Here is a 22,760-nt window from a genome sequence, read left to right on the forward strand (position 1 = left end):
ATTTTTTCTGTGATGAGAAGGTTAAAACATATTCCCTTCGTCCACTTTACACAATTTTTAAGGTAATGAGGAGAGTGGAGAATTTTTAAATATTTTATAATTATACCCTTATGAATAATTACTAGTAAAATTTAGAAATGATTTATCTCTCAAACTATACCATGGATATCTGTAAACTTTATACTAGTGGAAATAATTTTAAAACACTTATGTAACAGATATAAACTTGACTATCAAATTTTACATATTTCTTATACTAATAAAAATCAATTAATAGGGTAATTTTGGAAATATTTCATTATTTAATGATATCTATTTTGGGACGAAATTTAAAACTAACTAGGTCATCTAATTTAGGATGGAGGGAGTAGTAATCAAGTAACATATTACAAAAGGTTTACAAGCTTATTTTTATCAAAAACATTAGAATCAACACTAGGTTTCAAAACTTTTTGCTGAATCTGGGTTGATATGTGCCGAAGATGTTTTAGACGCGCTTTTTTTACAATGTAATCTGCCGCAGAATTATATTTCCTGTTTATATACTTCATCTAAGTTTGGGGGAGTTTTTCCAGAATAGATAATGCAACATGTATGATAGTTTGCACTTGATAATACCAAAATACCCCTCCCTTTTAATCCATTTACTATAACTCCTTATGTATCCTATTTTTTCAGGGGGAAAATGATACTTTCAACCTGTGTCAGGAAAAGTGATACTTTCATGTCGTGTCAGGAAAAATGACACTTTCACTCCGTGTCAGGAAAAATGATATTCTCAGGAAAAGTTATACTTTCACGACGTGTCAGGAAAAATGATATTTTTACTCCGTGCATGGATTTGATATTATCAAGTTCAATTGGAAGAATAATTTCACATCATGGAAAACTGATGTAAAAGATATTCTTGTTAGTATGAAACAAATTAAATCAATCAAGGAGAAGCTAGTTTCCAAAGGATTGGAATGATGAGAAGTGGGATGACCTTTATTTGGAGGTGTGTTCAACTATTCGTTTATGTTTGTCAAGGGAGATCACTCATAAATTTTCGAGTGAAACCTCTGCAAAGTTGTGGGAGAAGTTAGAGAAGCTCTACTTACAAAAGGATTTGACTTCGGAACTTTACTTGAAGCGTAGACTCCATGCCTTTCGGATGTCTTCAAGTAAGTCTATGATTGATCATATTAATGATTTTAATAAGATATATTCTGATTTGTTTAATATCAGTATCACTATCTATGATACGGATAAATCCATGATATTATTATGTTCTTTGCCCCGTCGTATGATACTTTCGTTGATTATTTACTAAGTGGGAAAACCGATGAAGACAAAGATGAAGATAAGTTGGTTTTCGATGATGTGGTCTCTGCTTTATAAGCTAAGGCTTTAAGGAAACAAGAGTTCAGCGATGAAGAACAAGTCAATGGCTTGTTTGTTGATAGAGGAAAGAATGGTAATAAAAATTTAAAGTCATTTAATCGTTCCAAAAGGAGCGATATTGAGTGTTATTATTGTCGAAAAACTGGTCATATTAGGGATGATTATCTCAAGCTTAAGAAAAGAGATGAGAAACATGAGAAATCAGATTCAAAGAATATTGTTTCTTCGGTTGCTGAAGACAGTGAAGTTTTAGAAGAACCACTGTGTGGTTTGGATGAGGAAGTGTTAACCGTTATATCAAAGAGTTATCTCAATGATGGTTGGATGCTTGATTCCGGTGCTTCGTATAATATGTGTCATACTAAGGATTGTTTTACCACTTATAGAGAGGTGAATGGTGGTACTGTTATGATGGGTAGTTCTAATGTCTGCAAAACAGTTGGAGTTGGTACGGTACATGTTTGCTCGCATGGTGTTGTGACAACACTTTCATAGGTTAGACATGTCCCAGATTTGAGAAAGAGTTTGATTCCTTTAGGAGTAATTGAGTCTCTTGGATATAAGTATGTTGCTGAATATGGATTCTTGAAGGTATTCTACAATGGTAGTCTGAAGATAACCGGTGAAAGACATGGTAATTTATATTTTCTACAAGGAGATATAGTTTGTGGTGGAGCTATGGTTTCTCAATCAATTGATGAGAAATAGGTGGAGTCACAATTATGGCATATGCGTCTTGGGCATATGAGTGAGAAATGTATGTCCGTCTTGGGCAAGCTTGATTTCTGTGCGCATTGTATATTTAGAAATCAATGTAGGAGCAGTTTTGGTACCGTTGTACACCACACACAGGGTTTGTTAGATTACATCCATTTGGATGTTCGGGTTCCCTCTCGTTCAGTTTCTAAGGGAGGTGCTAGGTGGTTCGTGACCTTTATCGATGACTTTTCGAGGAGAGTTTGACTTTACAGCATGAATCATAAGAATAAAGTCACCGATGTGTTTAAGAAGTGGAAGACCATGGTAGAGAAACAATTTGGTCCTGTAGTTAAGAAGATACGTTCCGATAATGGTGGTGAATACATCGAAGACCCACTAAAGGAGTTTTGTGAGGAACAAAGTATCGTTAGGCACTTCACAGTCAAGGGTACACCACAACAAAACGGAGTAGCGGAGAGAATGAATCGAACGTTACTTGAGATCGAGAACATGTTGTCAAACGCAAGTTTAGACAAGATCTGGTGGGATGAAGCAGTTAATTACGGCGTGCTATTTAATGAATCGATCACCATCAACAACTATTAAGTGTAAGTCACCTATGGAGGTATGGACTGGTAATCCCATTAACTATTCAAATTTTAAGGTGTTTGGTTGTCAAGCCTATTTTCATGTGAAAGAAGATAAGTTCGGTGTTAGGGCTAAGAAAGCAATTTTCTTAGGTTATTCATTAGGTGTGAAAGGATAACGTCTATGGTGTCCAGAAATGAATAAGTTCATAATTAGTCGTGATGTGACCTTTAATGAGAAAGCGATGCTTGATTCAAAGAAGTTCACAGGTTGGAACTCTCAAATTGAAAGTGAGAGTAGCAGCGGTGTTGAAAATTATTCGATGCAGATGGAACAAAGATTTCCTACTTCATCTATTATAGAAGAAGAAAATGAAACTCTTGTTGAAGATGATTCTCCTTCTCGGTGGTTACTTATCACTAAACTTACAACTTACTATAATTGTTTTCAATTGATTTTGTGTGCGGCTAAAAGAGCGTTTGGGTATCACCGATGAAATCGATTTAATTAAAATAAAAATTCAAAAGTTAGTTTAAAAACTAAAAAAGCTGTTTAGATACACTATAAGGAGTAATTTTTCGGCTTAATTAAGTCGAGATATTAGAAAAAGAATATAAATCAAACTTTTGAATGACTTCCACAATGATTTTTTTTTCTTTTAGCTTAGGATAACTACTTCTACAATTAGAAAGTATAAACATGTTGGCTATCGGTTGCTAAATATATAAGATATAAATTTCAAAATGACTAGTAAAAATAAAAAAAATTCTACTTCTCAATAAAAAGAAGCAACTGAGCTTTTGGTGACCATGTAAACTTTAAAACATAATCGAAAGAATGAGAAATTGGGTCAATTGTCCAATATTTTTAAAACATGGTTCTAATGGACGAGTAAAAATTAGTATGGGTGAAATTGACACAAAAAAAAAGAAGCAAGAATGAATCTGGATTCATCCTGGCTTAAACTTAAAAAATAGCGAAGGTGAAATTGGATGCATCCTGATGTAAATTAAAAATAAGAAAAAGTATTTGAAAGTGGGTAAGATGAAACTGTTTACATCCTGGCTATTTTTACATTCTCGTCCATTTAAACAATATCAAATTTTACATGTCTTTTTCACCCAAAATTGTCGTTATTGGGTTAATTGACCAATTTTGTATTGGGAGAACAAATAGGACAACAAATAAGAAAGATCTCCCCAAATACTCTATTACCCATATTGGAGTCGTTGTCATGTCATAGCGTTTCTTAGAAAAGGTTAGCTGAGACGATGACAAGATAATAATTTAGTTGGAACCTACTCAAATTTAACCGTTTTAGTTATAAATTTAGTAAAGATAAGCATCAAAATCTCTCTATTATAAAGAAAAGAAAATTCTCTATTATTTCTCCTTGGTGAACCTGCCCTAGTGTCCAATCTCATTTAATGACATATTGGCACTACACTTAAAAGAGATACCTAAATGACATGACAATTGACAATACCAAATTGCATCAAATGCAACAGATAAGATGAATATGGTGGGGATCCATCATCCATGTGCCGTAGCTTTTAATTCATGTGTGTGGGTTTTGTTTTCGTTGTCTAAAACTAGCAAAATTTGTGTATCAAATAATGCAATAAATTGAGTAATGACGCATGAAATTTGCAATTTCGTATACTTTGGCGCCCGTTCTAAGTAATCTGCAAAATCCGTAGCTTCTGTTTTCTCTATCAGCGTATCCTTTATTCCCACCCAAAATTAACACCTTTGCCAATATGTGACTTTATAGTTTATTTGTTTGAATTTCAATTGTTGCTTATAAAATTGAATATTCTTTTGATAATTGCTTCCAGAAAAGAGACTTGGTATATTTAAAGATTGTCAATATTACTACAGTATAATTGTAAAGTTACTGGGTGATGATATCAGTAACATAAGTTCCAATCTTACTTTTCAGTACCAAATTTTTAACCGATAATAAAAAGAACTCATGTAATTAGGCAAAGACATTCAGTAATTAAGCAAAGAAATTCCCTGATCTCTTAGGCTTAGCTTGTACAGAAAATCCAGTAATTAAGCAAAGATATTCCCAGACCTCATAGGGTTAGTACAAACTGAGTGACTAACTTAAGTTTCAAAGTGGTTACTTGGAACCCGATGACATAATAAAGGAATCAAGGTTTTGGTGGGTTTTGAATAAAGCCACTTGGGAAAAAGGATAGTTAAAAGCAAACGAAACTCTATTAGCCTAGTGAAGTCACTATACCAAAATTAAGTGCACGAATTGAAATCAAAAGAGAGTGTAAAGATAAAAGAAGATGAAGATTAAAAGAAGATGGGACAAATAATGGAGAATTTCTTTGCATGAAAACAAGAATGAAGTGATGGGAGGACATCACCAAAGTTAGTTTGCGTCAAGCTAAGATGACATTGGAATTTGTTGCTTAGCTAGGGTTAATCAGAGTGCCAAAGTGCATAACTTTTTTTTTTTGAGCCTCTTTTATATTGCCTACAACCTCAGGTAGCTGGGCAAAAAACAAAACATTTCTTTATCACCCAGGTGCAAGTGATCAGAGCCGATCCTGTGTGTATTAGGGCCCTGTGCGAACTTATTCGCAGGGCCTTCTTACGTTCAATTTTTTTTTCTCCACGACAATTTCGAATAACAATAAAATGAAACTAAGACGATTAATATATATATATAGCTAGCATTACAATAAACATAACAAGTTCTTTACCGTTATAAGCATTGCTTTCATACATATTGTCTAGTTCAACACAAAAAAAGGGTTCAAAAAGAGATTGTCGACTTGTTTTTCTAGTATTTACCGTCCGTATCTTTGTAAATGACTTCAAGTTCTCCCATCTGTGAGTTAGTTAACCAAAATAAATGTACCTGAAAGACATATAAAGACTAAAGTTGTTAGTAAACCAAAAATACAAATGGAAGACTCCAGAAGATCAATATCAAATTGAAATATGACATGCATATATACCATTCAGAAGATCATCAGCGGAAATTTAGCCGTCTTGAATTCACCGCTGCAAAATCATCGATTAATGAATCAATATCAACGTCGTCAAGAAGACTATGCTCAATCGATATCATTGCCAGCCCATTGAGTCTTTCTTGGGCCATGGTAGTACGCAAAAACGATTTCAGGATGTTTAATTTTGAAAAGCTTCTTTCTGCCGATGCCACTGTAACTGGAATTGTTAAGAGTACTCTATATGCAATGGATGTAATCGGAAAGCTATCTTGACGTTTTATGAAATTAAATATACCAGCTGCTGTGGTTATTTCCATTGGTAATAGTTCACGTAAAACTTTCAACTCGCCAAACAAATCGTTTGCATCAATATCCGACACTTCCTCGTGTCTTAGAGCAGCTTCAAGATTATCACAACGAGCTTTCAACTGATCATCATCCATTGAGTTTAAAGTATCTGAACTAAACAAAAAACCAAATATGTCGTCACATGCTTTATATTGCTCAAACCGTCTTTCAAGTGAACTAATAGCTTGATCAACAATCTGCAAGAAGAACTTAGTTCGAAAAGATTCTTCAGCTGATTGGACTGTTTCCTCACAATTTCCAATCTCATCAAAAAATTGTGTTCTATGAATTATACGACCCACATGAAAATCAGCTTCAACTCCCAATTGATTAGCAATATCTTTGGCGGTGGTTAAGGCCTTCCCAAATTCCTTATCTCTATAGTTTTGAAAATATTTTAGAAGTCCTTTCACTTGACGCATAGCATCGTCGATAAGCATATCCTTAAACTGCAATGATTTACTAACCAAGTTTACAGCATTTAACAAATCATACCAAATCACCATGCTTAATAAAAACTCAAAATTTCCAACACTATGTTTTGCTAAGTTTTTCGCTTTAAACTTAGCTGCAGTATCCTTATCATCACCATTATCTCCTACTTTAAGCAAAACTTTTCTTATATCAAAAATTTGAAACCTAACTGCCTTCACACTTTCAATGTGACTTTCCCATCTAGTATCCGACAATGGTTTGACGGTATAACCTTTCACATATTCTTTGAAAATATCCCACCGTTTTGTAGATGCAGAAAAAATCTTGTAAATCTGATTTAATGTTTCAAAAAAATCTGTAGCTCCCTTACAAGAACGTGCCATATCAAGAGGTGTTAAATTTAAACAATGAGCCCCACAAGGTGTATACATTGCTCTTGGATTCACATCCAACAACTTCTTTTGTACACCATTTTTGCACCCACTCATATTAGCCCCATTATCATATCCTTGACCACGAATGTTGTTAATGTCAAGATCGAGATCTTTCAAAACACTTTTCAGTACATCAAATAGTCCTTGTGCAGTTGTGTCAACTACTTTTAAGAATCTCATGAAGTATTCTTGAATTTTTATTGGACTTTCACTAGTATCTACACACCGAATAATCAAAGACATTTGCTCTTGGTGGCTCGCATCCGGAGTACAATCAAGCAATATAGAAAAATACTGGGCAGCCTTAATTTTCTGAATGATGGCACTTTTGATTTTAGAAGCTAGCAAATCAATCAACTCATTTTGGATCTTAGAACTAAGATAATTGTACTGAATTTCATTATTTTTAATTCTTCTCATATGTTCTTTCATTACCGGATCCCACTCGGCAATCATTTCAATCAAACCTAAAAAATTTCCATTACTAATTTCATACACTTTCTCATTTGTTCCACGAAAAGCCAAGTTATGTATGCTAAGATATTTCACAACAGAAATAATTCTCTTCAATACTTGCTTCCAGTGTTCCCTATCTTCATTAATATGACGTTGAAGGTGCTTATCAATTGTATCATTTATCTTTAGTCTATCACGCAGTTCAAGCCAAACTTTCATTTTTAACATTGTGTTTTGTACTATTTTCATGCTTACTAACCATTTGACTAAGATGACCCCAGTCATTATACCCCTCATTTGATAAACCACATATCCGAGAACTATTTTTAAACAGCTTACAACAGAAGCAAAATACTTTATCTAGTTCTTTTGAATACACAAGCCATTTTCTGTCATATTCTTCACCATTAGGTAAAATTCTTGTAAAACAAGTTGAAGAGAAGTATCTTGATCGTTTATCCTTGGGACCTTTCTTTATATTTGGGTCTCTAAGAGGGCCTTTTTCCACTAAAAGATCTCTAGAGTTTGTGTCAAGACTACCCCAGTATCTAGGATCATATATATCCACATGTACTCGAGGGGGAGAAAGTGGAGGTTCACATTCAATATCATCTCTACATATATCTTCCCTATCAGAAATATTTTCATTTTCGTTGACAACTATGTTAGGAACTTCTTCATGAACATTCTGAGTGAGTTCCAAATCATTGCATATTTCATCACGGTCCAAATTGGGAACAACATTTTCATTTTCAGTTAGATTTGGAACTATTGTAGGTGGAAGCTTAACAACAAATCTATCCAATGCTCCTCTTTGTGACTCCTTAAAGGCTAGATCTTTTTTCTGTTTTATGCGCTTATCATGACCAGGAGTTTCTTTTCTTAAACTCTTAACCATATTTCAAATAGCAGCAAATAATGATTTTAATTATTTATTACCCGATTATAGCCGATTAGCCGTAAGCAAAATCAAATAAAAGCAGCAGCAATCATAACTCAAGCCATTAACACCTTAGCTTACTGTAAAAAAACAAAAAAAAAAGGAAAAACAATTACAAGTTAGAACATTAAGCAATCCTCCAAATTTCAAGTAGCAAAATCCCCCAAATTTCAATTTCAAAATCAACACTAACCCAAATTAAAAATACAACAACAACCCAATTTTCCTAGATCATCTGTGACATATAAGAAGTAAAAATTTAGTTTTATTAGACAAATCAAAACCCTAAATTGAAAAATTAACCTAAAATTGGATAGTTTACTTACATTAAACATGAAGATTTGCTCCCTTTTTTCCATACTAGTAGTCTAGTATAATCACGATTATACCTTAGCTCTTCTATGAGTAAATTTGAGGATTTATGTAAATTCTTGTCAAACAGTATAGATGGGCAATGGACTAGGTAGGACGAAGGGGAAACTGGAAAGAAAGAGAATGTGATAAGGTGATTTTTGCGTCTGTGTTAGAAGAGTAAAGTGTGAGAGTGATATGGGGCTTGGTTATTGGGCTTAAATAAAATCTGAAATAGAGCTAATATGTTTTTGTGGCAGAACATTTATATTAACTTATGGGGAGGGGGGGCATTTGTTTTCTAGATAAAAGGCCCTGGCCAGAGTCGGGCCCTGTGCGGTCGCACACCCTGCACACCCTCGGGCCCGGCTCTGCAAGTGATATTAAAACACTAGACATATATATTTATATAGCTAACCAACTGATGATGGTTCTTAATTATCTGCACTGAAACTCGTCTGCATTAACGGCCGGTACTTCTGCGTATAAAGAAACAGTTCCATTCAACCATTCTTGGATCAGAGCATGTTCACCAAAATGCACATGGAAACACAAACAGGATGAAACAAGAACAAGAAGAAAACAATATAAGCACAAACCAAGCAACTCCTCTCCTCCTCTTAATATCAAACTAACTTCTAACTCCCAATCTACAAAAATGAAAACTAGGGGGAATGTTAGGGTTACAATGTACCTATATCCACGCTAGAACTTGGAATTTTGGAAACATAGGGAACCACATGAAATAGTTTGTCCAAGTTTAAGGAAATCCTCAAAGATGATTGACTTGTCTCCCGTAATACTTGCACCCACACTACATAAACCCTAGGTTATCGCTGAGGTTCATAGTATCTTATAATTCCGAATAATCAAATTAATTAAGATCATTAATTTTTTTGAGTGATCATCGCTGTAATTTTTTTTTTCTTCTTTTACTAACAAACTTTTAGAGCATCTAAATCTGAGTCAAGTACGAATGTATTTCGAAATTCACATCTTAATATATTTTGTTAACGAATCAACACGGCATTTTATATTTTCTTAGGTTTCACTTCTCCCGATTAAAGTACTTCAAAGAGTTTTCCTTACCAGCTTTACGGTACGGTATTCGCATTGTTGCCTTCACGTGGAAAGAAATTATTGTGTTACACATATTATGTTACATAATTAGTTCAGCATAGGTTCATTAAATTAATTAATAAGTACTAATTATTTATTTCTGTAAAATAATTAAGAATCATAAGCTACTTGGGTGGAAGTAACCTTTTGATTCTCCTCATCATTAAGTTCTCACCAATGTAGTTAATATCAGATATCGGTTTATCTCGGCCTGGACCGATACACTAGTACAACTTTATATCGGGATATTATCGTTGAAATATCGGTGTAATATCGGTTTCAAATTTTAAGACTATAATTTTATAACAGACATTTTTTCACACATTTTATGTTAAGATATAATAGATACCATCAATTTTATCAAAAACACAAAAGAGTAACTTTAGTAACTTTAAAGTTCACTACCTAAAATGATATTGAGAAGAAGAACATGATTTGTTGAACTAAATTTCCAAAGAACGCGGTCTCTTTTCCTTTCATTTCTGTTTTTCGACTGAAGAACACTTCATTTTGGATCGAGTTTTAGGGATTTATCCCTTTCCTTTTATGAAAAACCTAAAATACCCTTGATCTTTACCTAAAACGACTAAAAAAACCAATACCGGATTATTGTGAAAATTTCGTATCGGCTCGTATCGACCGATATTTTCGGGCAAATATCGTATCGCCGATATACTGCTTCTCGTATCACTCCAGAACGATATCCGATATTTCGGCGATATATCGGCCGATACGGTCGATATTGATTACATTGGTTCTCACCATTATGTTACATAATTAGTTCAGCATAGGTTCATTAAGTTAATTAATAAGTACTAATTATTTATTTCTGTAAAATAAGTAAGAATCATAAGCTACTTGGGTGGAAGTAACCTTTTGATTCTCCTCATCATTAAGTTCTCACCATTTCAGAAACTCATCATGGTCAAGACTCACATGGGGAGAAAGGTTTGTTGATTCATCATTTCATAATACCTAAAAATCTTTTCTTTTTCCCTAACTTTCACATCTTGAAGTTATTACAAAGGGTCACATTGAAAATTGTAGGATCCCACCCTCACATGGATATGATAATTTGTTTAAGAAGGGCTCGCATGGGGCTGCGATAGAAACTCACATCCCGTTTGCATTTTGTCAATTAGACGTCTAATTCGGCCAAACCAGATATCTGGTTGTTTATGTATTTCATTTTTCTGATGTCTGATTCAAGATCTTATATACTTGGCTCATATTCCGATTCTAGAAAATTTTGAGTTGGCGATCGGTCTGGGTTGGTTGATGACCGATCGCCATCCTAAGGTTGGTTGGAGCAACATTTAGGTTGACTGGTTGACTTGGTTGGTTAATTGAACTGTCCGACTAAAAGATCTTCCAACTGTCATTGGAAAACAGAAAAAGAGAAAAGATTTAGTAGACATTATCATATCTGGGTTGACAGCAGGAAAAGGCCCAAATAGTGATTGATAATACAATGGGCCATATCATAAGGCTATCAAAAGTCTAAAGTGGGCCCAAACCATCAATGTGTGCAGCTGCCATGATGAGGTGGATCAATTCTCAGCCACATTGGACTATCAGTGGATATGAATTTGCCATAGTGGAGAGTTTTCATTGGTTGGAATTTATCTGTTCATTTACAGCTCATTTATGGTTGAACCAAAAAACTTGACTGACATTTGGTCGGAGACGTGTGATCTGACTGCACGGATGTTATAGAATCTTTATCAAAATCAAATGGCACCTCGATTCAAGGTTCGATTAGGATCAAGTCACTTTAAAATTGATAACTCTGTGGTGTGTTTATACATTTTTATTTCGAGGGCGAATCCCCTCCCACTCTTATATTTACAGTATCTCATGTTTTGAGCGATATTTTTCTAAATAAATTTGAACATCGATGAATTTGAAATTAATATTGGGGGTATATTTTTCTTACAAAGTTCTACATATCTACCAAAAATGAGCACGTTCTGAAATACCAAGTCTCATTATCAATCAATTTTAATTTTAACCTTTGAGAATTTGCTGATTTTCGATGACTAATTTTCAATATAGTGGATGATTACGTTATACATCTTGGAACGTACTCATTTTTTGTAGGAATGTAGATCTTTATCAGAGCAACATAGCCTCAAGATATTAGTTTCAATTTCATTACGGTTTAGGTTTTATTAAGATGATTATCTCTGAAGTGTGAGATAATGTGAATATAACCATGTGAGTGGATGCTTCTTTTTTTTATTTTTTACAATTTCTGATAGATTCATCTGAAGTAATATATGTAAATCAATTCAAAAGACATGTTTTAGCATTAGGCAATCGTCAACGCAGAAGTGTGCTAAATGTTCTTTCAATATGCATGGCTCAAGTAAGCTCCACGGAATGAAACACTTACAACTAGGGAGGTAAATTCTGTAAATTGTAGAAGAACCCTCCCTTTTTTTCTGGCAAGGATTTTTTATTTTCATCCAACCTTTTTCTGTTCGGAAAAATAAATAGATATAGGCATGTAAACAGAGCAAGGACCCTTAAGTGAAGCTTTTGTCGTTTATGCCCAAGACCGTCCCAGTAAGTACTTGACCGAAATTTCGGTTTGCAAATATGTGATATGGGACTTTCTAATTTCGATGAACAAATTTCGGAAATACATATGCATTGCTTTTGTGAAAAAAACCCGCTAATTGATAAAGTTATATTTTGTGTTACACGAGCATTATTGCCTTCGAGTTATATTCTTGCTAAGTTTGGTCGTCCAAACTCACTCTTGTTTACAAGGATTAATTAACTCTCAATCTTTAACACTCACTATGAGAGAGTCTGAGTAGCTCTCAAATTACACCTCCCTTGGTACCTTCACTCAGTTACAAATTACATTTCCAACAATTTGTGAACTTTGTTGATGCGTTTTGTAACGTTGTTTACTACTTATTTCAAAAATGGGGATGATATACTGTATATTTGTGTAGGTTATGGCTAGTAAGACAAAGATATACATCGTTTTGGAATTTGTCAATGGTGGTGAAAACTTTTTGACAAAATTGTAAGATATGATCTTCTTCTTTTCCTCCTTACAATTCATAAGATTTCCTATCATTTGGAACCGATATATTAGCTCGTATATATACTTTGCGTTTGTTTAATGTTTTTCCTACTACTACTATATTTTTTAGGCTAAAAAGGGTAGATTGAAGGAAGATGTAGCGAGGAAATACTTTCAGCAGCTAATACATGTTGTGGATTACTGCCATAGTAGAGGAGTTTTTCATAGAGATTTGAAGGTCTGCACTGCGCTTACTTTTGTTTTTATTACTCTCTCCGTTCCTTTTTAATAAGCTGGTTTTGTTTTTAGAGAAATTTAAGGAAATTAAGAGAACTAATCATTGAAAGTGGTTCTCATAATACTTGTTATGAAAAGAAGTGAAGTGAAATAGTCTCCATGACACTTGTCAGCAAAAGAAATAAAGTGAGATGGTCCACATGACACTTGTCATCAAAAGAAATTAAGAAAAAAGTGGTCACAGAAAGTTAAAGTAACATTTAACTTTCCCAATTAGGAAACTAGCCTATTTTTTTGAAATATTTATTTATACAAACCAGCCTATTAAAAAGGAACGGAGGGAGTATTACTTTCTATCTTCACTACTTAATTTGCAGGACAACTGTTTTGATTTGGTGTACTATATAGCTTGAGAATGTGTTGTTGGATGCTAATGGGGATCTTAAATTCTCGGATTTTGGATTAAGTGCTCTGCCTCAACAACTTCGAGTGAGTCTCACACACAATTCCTCTCTATGAATTTCGATAATTAGGATACTTACTGGATGACTGCTACAGCAGTGCAGGGACGACCAAAGTCAGTGAGCTTATTTTTGTGACGCAATTTATTACAGATTTTGCAATAAAATTTGTTACAGATTTTATAATATTTATAAGCGTTATAGTTGTCTAATACTTATATTGTAACAATTTTGTAACATTTCAGTAACAGTTTTAAATCTGATGGCTGAATTTTGTTGGCAACCAAGGATCAAGATTAAAATTAAAAGTTTAGGTGACGCTTTTTTTGACCATTTTCATGCCTAATTACCCGTCAATCGGGTCGACTTCCAACCGTTTTCATTGCTCCTAACCATAGTCGGGGACGATAACTCTCCGATTGTTGATTCAATTTCGAGAAAAAATGACCAATATCCATTCAATTGGATCGATTAAAAATGAAAAAGGAAAGCGTTGCAAGCGATGCATTTTTAGCCCCCATATTGACAGTATAGAAGGGACTCCCTTCGGTCATCCCGATAATGTTACGATGCTATGGACTGTAGTTTTTTTGGTGCTTAAATAGTTGTTTGATCACTTTCCTACGTATTTTCAGAGTTTACAGGCATGAATAGACCGGAAAATGTAACCTTTGCAATTAAGTTACTTCTGTTGTTTATTTTTTTTTTGGTTTCAGGAAGATGGGTTACTTCACACAATGTGCGGGACTCCAAATTATGTTGCTCCAGAGGTATCTTACAGGGTTTGTTACCCGACCTTAGAACGTAAAACACTCTTTAAGTTTCTCTACAAATTTTTCTCTTAGTTATCTAGTTCACATTACAACCGACTTGACTTGCTCTAGCCGAACCTGGATTACTTGTTCTCTAGACTTGTCTAGATAATTAATGCAGTACGGAAGTGTGAACAAAGAATTTTGATAGTAAAAATAGGATAATAGTCGAGAAAACTCAATATTGATTGATAATAATAATGTATATTGCAAAGGACTTGTCTTCTATTTATAGGGAAGACTTTTAACTCTAATTCAAAGAACTCTAACTTGCTATCAAAGTAATTCTAAAATTAAATAACTTCATAAAATAACTAAATTCTAGAAATAAGAATTACGTAAAATAATAATAATTAATAATAAAAATATTAATCTTAAATCTAATGGACGTCCTACATCAATAATGCGCTATTAATCTAGACAATTACATATTCCAACGTCTACTTTTTTTCTAGGTTCTCAATGGGACGGGTTACGATGGAGCTAAGGCAGACTTTTGGTCATGTGGTGTAATCCTTTTTGTCCTCATGGCAGGCTATCTTCCTTCCGATGACTCGAACCTCATGGAATTATACAAGAAGGTGACAAATTTTTATTCGACATATATAGTGCAGACACTTAACATATCAAACGTGCAGCCTTGGTTTTTATGAGAAATTTTCTGACTGCAGATTTCTAAAGCTGAATTTTTGATTCCTTCATACTTTTCTTCGGGTTCAAGGAAAGTAATCAAAAGGATCCTCGACCCTGATCCGTCGAAAGTAATTCCCTTCACTTAATTACTTTAATGTTGTCTTCGAAATGAAGTACTACTGCATTTTCGACATTCACATAGTACAGATTGACGTCGTCCGTGTCCTAAACTTATATATAATTGCATTCTTCAACAGAGAATTACTTTCGCGGAGTTACTGCAGAACGAATGGTTTAACAAAGGATAGAAGCCACCAGGTTTTGAACAAGAAGAGACTAATCTTGATGATGTCGATGCTATTTTTAATAATTCTGAGGTAACTTTTCTCGTAATATGTATAGTTAGTGACTGTCTGAGAAGGCTGTTATAGAGTTTTAATTAATTACTGGTGTCCTTCTTGGCGCAGGAAAGCAGAAATCTTGTTGTAGAAAAGAAGGATGAAAAACCAGTTACCATGAATGCCTTCGAACTCATCTCCCATTCTCAGGATCTCAAACTGAGCAATCTATTTGACAAGCAGATGGTATGCTTCAGTGAACTTGGCAGATAGGAATATAAGATGTACTTAACTTTAGTTTAAGATGCATGCATACCCGCTAATATGGCTATATTTGTTTCATTCAGGTGTTTGAGGTGGCTACTTCATTAAACATGGTTGAGCTACCTAAAGCTGGTGGAGATACACTTGAATTTCACAACGTATAATATCCTTACACTTTAGAAACAGTAACGTAGAAACATCTAATCATTTGCAATTTTCATTCGATCTTGAGATTTCATACTTGACTGCAGTTTTACAAGAACATATCAACTGGTTTGGATGATGTCATTGTGTGGAAGTCTGAAGAGGAAGCGAAGAAACCAGACACTGGTATGTTTCCACATCTAAACCCATTAGAATCTTATGCTGTTTTTGTTTTCGAATCAATAAAAATAATTCCTTTGATCTGATTAATATTTGTTCCTCGCAGATGTTGCAGGGCCATCTTGATGAAAAAAATTTGAGAAAAAAGGGTTTTATCAAGTAACTTTATGTATCAGTTTTTTTTTTTTCTTCTTGAAAATGTATTTTTGTTTTTTCTTTGATATAAAGATTTTGCTGCCATGTTCCCCCAAGGGAATGAGATCAGCCAAATTGTCTTAGGAAGGGTTTTCATAAGAATCAAATCATCAATTTGAGGTTCGATTGTTATCAGCTCATTTTAAAATTTGTAGCTCTGTAACAAAAAAGAAACGGCCGAATCCTTCGATAGAACATTTGTGCAAAAATTATTCATATGGCTCCACTCTATAACACCCTTACAACTGGGACTGTAAAATAGAGTGTATCTAACACTAACGAGGTATACAAATGACAAGATATTTCGAGGCATCAAGTATGAGGACCCTAAAGTGAAGCTTTGGTCGTTGGTGCCCAGGGCCGCCCTTGGTGCCCATCGTCCATAGAGTAGTAGATGCCAGGAACAAATACTTCGACTCTAATCCGGCTAAGTCTCATCATCATCATCATCAATTTTCTCAAAAGCTGAAGTTTTAGGGAAGAATTCCTCCTGGTAAATCTGGTGAAACAACTGTCATCACATGCGTGAAAATTAGTGTTAGCCACATCCATTAGATGCTTGAAGCGCACGAGTATTATTTAATAATAGAAAATCATAATAAGATGAAAAATAAACATATGTAGCCAGGTAGAAAACATTTCTGAACATCGAAAGGGAAACAGTACCAAGCAATGGAGCATATAAAGTTTAACTAGTACGGGTATATCTGATGTGCATCTGGCACTAGTGTATCACTTGCTATTTTACTGTACATGTGGTATGATAAATGAGATCACATTATTTAATGTTGCATAAATACATACACCTAAAGAACAAAAATGCGGCAAAAAGCTATGACTACATGGGACTGGATCTAGAGATTAATCAAAATACTCTATGCCAAAGGAGGGAGCTTCTTCTACAATATGTATAGGTTGAATTAAGAATACAAAAACCAAGTAAGACAGCTTTGTTCAATGGTTAAGTAGACTGTAAAGTCGACATACCTTCTCACTCGATTCTAAAATGTTCCTGTAATCCAAATTCCCATCTGGCGTAGGGCAAGAGGTGATGGCTCCTCCTGATGAAGCCTGCAATATTGAAATGAAACATCAAAGTTAGGAAGGTACTTGAACACATCAAATGTTAAACCTGAGATGATATCTAGGCTCATAAGCATATGCTAACTCATAGTCCATCCGTGTATAGAGTAAATATCATGGAAAAACATCAGCTTAAACAGCTATATGCAACTGTTATGAAATAAATACACACATAAGACCATCTTGCTGGGTCCGACGAACATGGGCATCATTGACATTGTAGACGAACTATAAGTATGTAAGATACAGTTTTCATGAGGATACTATATGTCAATACATAAGAAACAAAGTCGTAACTTAAGTGTATAGTAACTTAGCGAGAAAATAGTAAGATCCTGATTTGTCCTAGTGATAGAGAAGAAAGCAATTCCCTCTGCCAACAATTGACATCAGACTAGAAATCTCATTTACATTAAATCGAGCAATCAACAGTAAACTGCAGAACCCAGCACAGGAAAGAAAAACCTTAACAGCAATATCTTTACCTTTTCCAGCTCTTGAATGAATGTGGTGTTCCACAATAAAGTGGGCTTGGCATCTCCTGCATTCTCACTTCGTATGGAGGAGGTATCTACAGGGTTTTCAGAAAGAGGAGGTGCAACGAGAGCGTTCATGGCTGAATGTAGTGACTTCTTTCCTTGGATGACATCGTCACATAAAGTTGAAAGATACAAAACCGACCTATGAAGCAACATAATGCAGTTCAAGTTTATATTTAGCAAAATTCCCTATTATACAAATGACAATAAAATCCATTGGAGATTGATCTCCAGGGATAGGTAATACTTACATGCCTGACGGGCAAACAGATAAACCGCTACCTAACTGGAGAACTCTGATGGAAGACACCTGTTCAGAGCACAGAGCTGGAAAGAGACGTACGTAAATGTTTAATTTGATCTCAGCATGATAACAAAATACAGAGGGAGAAAAGCTTACATCTAGGAGGGAATATCACCAGCAAGTTTGATAACTCTGACTTTATAGAACCCCTTATAATACATATTCCCCTGGCAACCTTTCCTATGACTTCGCCTTTGTCATCACTTTCAGAGCATTCTTCCGGCAAATTTGGAGCTCGAGGTAAGAGTGGTGGTGATGGACCAGTAACTGAAGGATTTATAACGAGATGCTGACTGAGTATCTCCTGACCTGATGCCAATCTAACACCTTTGCAGTCTCCATTTTCCTACATAATTCAAGGGAGTTCATTTACATGCACCTATACGATGTCCATTAATAGCAGACAATAACAAAGAAAAGGAGCGTGAATAGAAGTTATAGAACTTATACTCCTTCACTCAATGTTGAAAGAGTATAAGACAACTCAAATCTATCTGCCTGAAAAGAAAACAAATCTTTAATCTTCGTCTCACCTTGGACAAAAGCAAAGCTGTTACAGGCATACGCAGTACCTGTGCAAAGAATATTTGATTTTAGTTGAAATTTATGAACAATGACACCAAAGAGGACATGGTAAATGACATAAGCTTGACTATATTAGTATTACAACTGTCTCCAAATTGTTCAATTGTTTTAGTTAAATGAAGTAACTCTTATATGCACAGCATACTATTTGGTCAGAAAACCTTACATAAAGAGCACCTTTAACTGCTGCACAACGGCAAAAAGCTTGTGGAAGTTCGCCTTGGCCGTAGATTGGATAAATCATTGCTCCAAGTGCATTAGTAAACCTATAATGAATGTCCGATGGTCATGGAAAACTGAAGAAGTTAGATAATATAAAATCGCCATGGCCAGTTAAATGCTTCTGAAAAAATAATTCTTCCCAATGAACATGTTAAATACCACATTTATGAGAAGGTAAAAGTACTCCGCGCAGGAAAAAAATTGAGCTAAGTGTATAACTGACCTGCCAATTGAGGAGTGGAAAAGAGCTAAACTTTCTATTCCATCTTTAGTCTTGAGGAGGTTCTTACAAAGCTCCGGTTTCTCCTGATCATAATCCGCCATTGCTATCGCATATAGGATCATACTGAAATGGAATTCATGATGACTTTTAGTTTCCATATCAAAGAAAATCAAGGCAGGCTATCGTGTGCAGGGAAACTATTTAGATATGTACATTAACGCATAAATTTGAATGAAATTCAATGAAGACCAAAATTTGAAGGAAGAAAAATCCAACAGAGAGATGAATGCAACGCCATACGTACGATTTTATCTTCGTAGGCAACCGCTGCTTATTCAAGAATTCGATGAATGGACTCTCCAAATCCTCATCCTTTATCCTCCTACTTTCATCACTGCCTTCAGCATGCTCTATTGATTCTCCTATATGCGCCTGAACAAGCTTGAAAAACCTCATCAACTGATTCTTCTCTGTCAATCCCAGACTCCGGTCTTTGAAAATCGCAGACCTTGAATCAGGAACAGCAGAAAAATCTCCATTTGCACCATAAATAAAGCTACCATCAATGCTCTTAAACTCAACATGATGTATGCCCCCTGAATTCAGCAACAGGTTCACTACCGAATCAGCACAGAACATAACTCTAGGTCCTGAAAGATCCAAGTTGAACTTTCTAGAACAAGCTTTAACACTTTCTTCTTCTGGTAAGGAGGATAACTCGATCTCGGAGTAAAGAGACTTTGGTTGCAGATTAAATATCACATAATCACTGTCCCCATCAACATCGCTGCTTCCATTGACAACTGAACTATGCGGAAGAGTGGTTTCAGGTTGGGTTTTCTGAGCATGGAGAAAACTGGTGCTCTCATTGAGGGAGAGAGACGAGAATTGGCCGCCGTAGAACGAGTTGGAGTCAACATGAAGGACAGATTTTCCTGCAACAGATGCGGCCGCTGCAATTATGGATTCAGGAAGTCCTGTCCCAACAACTACGAGATCAAATACTGATGGATCTATAGACGGATAAATAGCATTCTCCTCTTCGAACATGGTTATACCCTAAACTATAAACCAATCTTCCACAAATTAGATATTCACGTACTGAGGATCCGAAACTTCGAAATTTAAACGTAACAAAATTAGTATGCCAATAGTATAAAACTTTAAAAACATTACCAAAAACACAAAACTTAAAACAATAAGTCAAAATTAATTAACAAATATAATCGTCTCTCCAAATTCTCATACTAACTTATCGAAAAATTTAAACTAAAAAAAGCAACTGTTTTGATTATTAAGTAACATCCACTGGTATGTTTTCTCCATATAGACACTGGTAGATCAAATTAGAACTAATACTCAAACCCTCGAAACCAAAACTGAAATCGATTCGCTTCTTATATATACATGGATACAGCACACCCCTCTCCGTCTTGCACATTCTAGTGTCAATCTGAGCTTATACATTCAATTGTACTAACACAGCCACTATTGCCTAAGCTCAATCTGATTAACCTAATTAAGAGCATGCAATTGAATTGGGTGTTTATCAAATTTAACGAATTTAATCAATTCTTTATAATTATGATTAATTACCTACCAGATCTAAAATTGGAAAAATATACGAAATCTGAATTTTGGGAATTCATTACTTAATAAGAACAAAGTATTCAAATAGATTAAGAGATTGAGAGATATAAAGATTGTACCTTTGAATACTGTAAGTGATAACGATAATAACGAGGAGGAGGAGGTTTTGAAGACTGAAAATTTAGGGTTCGTAAGGGGGGAGGGGAAGAGAAGAAGATCGAAGAACTTACAGAAGACGATTGGTTTTCTCAGATATGCTGTGGGTCCCACCACGCTGAGAATTAGACTTGCACCATGTTTCTTCCTATATAGACATACCAAGTTCGATCCCAAAAAAACAAGGTATCTATAAAAAAAAAGCTCTGGCGATAAGGTCAATCGACTAGTCAAGCGGAAAGTCAATTTAGTCAACCAATTTTTTTTTGTTGATTTTCTGTTTTCGTTTGAATTTATTGCATCATTTAAGCCTCTTCTCATCAGTTTGCGATTACTTTTTTTGTCTGAATCTTTCTCTTTTAATCAATTGTTTTCATCTTCTTTTTCCCTTTTCTCTTTTTTTAATCCTAATTTCAGTTTTTAGATTAATTTGGCTCAGTTTGATTCATCTAACCTTTCTGTTTATGGCAGATCAAGTTCTCTAAATCCCTTATTGTCAAGCATTGGTGTTGCAGCTATGTCCTATTACATCAATTGGCAGCGTTTAAGTTCGCATCTTCAAAGTTGGCTTCTTTTTATTGCAGTGGTGCATCGGTTTCTAGTTCCCAATATGTCTCACAGTATGGGTATTGATTCTTATCTTCATTAAGTTTATCATCAGTTGCAGTATCGATATAAGTTCCGCTGCTTCAGACATATACTCTGGGTAATTAGCTTTTTATTCATTCTTATCTGTTCCATCTATTCCATCAACATCTCATGCCTAAACTTTACTTTCATTTGACACATTTTTCTTTTTTCTCCTACATAAACTTTTTTACACCTTCGGATCATCTTCACACCCTTCTTAATTCAAGTTTTCCATTTATAGTTGTTATGGATAGGAATAACTTAAATCAGATAACTCAATAAATGGAGAATAATTCTATTGATGATGAACCAATTCGTAGGAGGGTTATTTCGCGTTCTGATAATGCTATTTTTACTGGTATAAGAGATTGGAGGTTTAGTTTAGCTGGTAAATTCTATGCTCCAGGAACTATGACATGGCAGGATGCTGAGAAGGATGCAAAATTTATTTGGCCACATCTGAGACGTAATAAACAATGGTATGTTCAAGTTAGAACTCTAGATCCTAATATATTCTCAATTAAATTCACCTCTACCGATGATAAAAATGCTATTCTGTTTGGTGGGCCCTGGAATTTTGATGGGTATTTGATTGCCTTGAAGGACTGGAATCTAACTATGGATTTTAATCTTCTGGATTTTTCAGTTTCTCCCTTCTGGCTTGAATATAAGTATCTGCTCCCTGAATTTACTTATGCTGATGTTCTTAGACTTTTTGGAAGTATTGTAGGAGAGGTAAGAGTTGTAGGACCTGATGGTATTAATCCACCAACTTCATTTAGATATCGCACTTTAGTCCTAATTGATGTTACAACTCCTCTTATTGAGGGTATATATGCTGCTAATGCTGCTGGAGTTACTAGATGGGTGGGTTTTTTTTATGAGAAGAAGCCATATCGTTTGTGTCCTAATTGTAAAGTTCTAGATCATGAATCCAATCCTTGTGCTGACATGACTTAAAGGAGAATTGAAATGGAAGAGATGGTCAGAGGTTTTGGCTTTGATGAGCCAATTTATCCACAATATAGAAACTTGCAAGAAGAAGCTCAAATGTTTACACAATATGGCTCTCAAATAAGAAGTAGATTGATACATCCTGTGGTTCAGCAAGATCCTAGACCTTATGATGGTATGCGTATTTCTCTTTTCTCGGCAACGGATTCTGATGGGGATTCATCTTCTTCTGCTACTCCGGCTGTTTCCATACCTTCTTCTAGTTCGAGACATTCAGGCTCAAGGCCTTGTTCTACTTTATCCAGTGAGGTTGCAAGTACTTCAGCTCACAAGAAGAGAACTAGAAACATCACCACTTTGGTTACTACTAATGATAATCAAGACTCTGCTATGACTTCTCATATTGCTCGGCAAGAGGATATTGATGCTCGTCAGATAACTT

At 34.9% G+C, this 22,760-nt stretch overlaps 2 protein-coding genes and 1 pseudogene across 4 annotated transcripts; 1 reads left to right on the plus strand and 2 right to left on the minus strand.

Moving 5' to 3' along the window:
* Nucleotides 1-5,665: 5,665 nt before the first annotated feature.
* On the minus strand, nucleotides 5,666-8,216 carry LOC113326517 (zinc finger MYM-type protein 1-like). The gene is made up of 2 exons (XM_026574232.1): nucleotides 7,609-8,216; nucleotides 5,666-7,508 (listed from the first exon to the last, which is right to left on the minus strand). Exons 1-2 carry the CDS (start codon nucleotides 8,214-8,216, stop codon nucleotides 5,666-5,668), a joined length of 2,451 nt encoding a protein of 816 aa, XP_026430017.1.
* A 3,871-nt stretch (nucleotides 8,217-12,087) lies between these two features.
* Nucleotides 12,088-15,987, plus strand: LOC113326518 (annotated as a pseudogene).
* A 141-nt stretch (nucleotides 15,988-16,128) lies between these two features.
* On the minus strand, nucleotides 16,129-20,877 carry LOC113326803 (rab escort protein 1-like). Of its 3 annotated transcripts, none has more exons than XM_026574463.1 (10): nucleotides 20,698-20,877; nucleotides 19,293-20,047; nucleotides 18,989-19,111; nucleotides 18,710-18,809; nucleotides 18,492-18,530; nucleotides 18,055-18,304; nucleotides 17,906-17,981; nucleotides 17,601-17,796; nucleotides 17,020-17,103; nucleotides 16,129-16,543 (listed from the first exon to the last, which is right to left on the minus strand). In XM_026574463.1, exons 2-10 carry the CDS (start codon nucleotides 20,036-20,038, stop codon nucleotides 16,460-16,462), a joined length of 1,698 nt encoding a protein of 565 aa, XP_026430248.1. In that variant the 5' UTR covers nucleotides 20,039-20,047; nucleotides 20,698-20,877; the 3' UTR covers nucleotides 16,129-16,459. The 3 variants fall into 3 exon arrangements, with proteins under 3 accessions (XP_026430248.1, XP_026430247.1, XP_026430246.1); XM_026574462.1 differs by having other exon boundaries at nucleotides 19,293-20,052; XM_026574461.1 differs by having other exon boundaries at nucleotides 19,293-20,103.
* Nucleotides 20,878-22,760: the final 1,883 nt, after the last annotated feature.

The sequence above is a fragment of the Papaver somniferum genome, unplaced genomic scaffold, assembly GCF_003573695.1.
Source record: "Papaver somniferum cultivar HN1 unplaced genomic scaffold, ASM357369v1 unplaced-scaffold_10, whole genome shotgun sequence".
NCBI lineage: Eukaryota > Viridiplantae > Streptophyta > Magnoliopsida > Ranunculales > Papaveraceae > Papaver > Papaver somniferum.

Coding starts and splice junctions, on each gene's coding strand:
- LOC113326517 (XM_026574232.1), bottom strand. CDS start 8,216: ATGGTTAAGAGTTTAAGAAAAGAAACTCCTGGTCATGATAAGCGCATA. Junction 7,509..7,608: donor TGTGGTTTATCAAATGAGGG/GTATAATGACTG, acceptor ACTGCGTGATAG/ACTAAAGATAAATGATACAA.
- LOC113326803 (XM_026574463.1), bottom strand. CDS start 20,038: ATGTTCGAAGAGGAGAATGCTATTTATCCGTCTATAGATCCATCAGTA. Junction 19,112..19,292: donor TTGCCTACGAAGATAAAATC/GTACGTATGGCG, acceptor ATTCCATTTCAG/TATGATCCTATATGCGATAG. Junction 17,982..18,054: donor GGTGATATTCCCTCCTAGAT/GTAAGCTTTTCT, acceptor GTCTCTTTCCAG/CTCTGTGCTCTGAACAGGTG.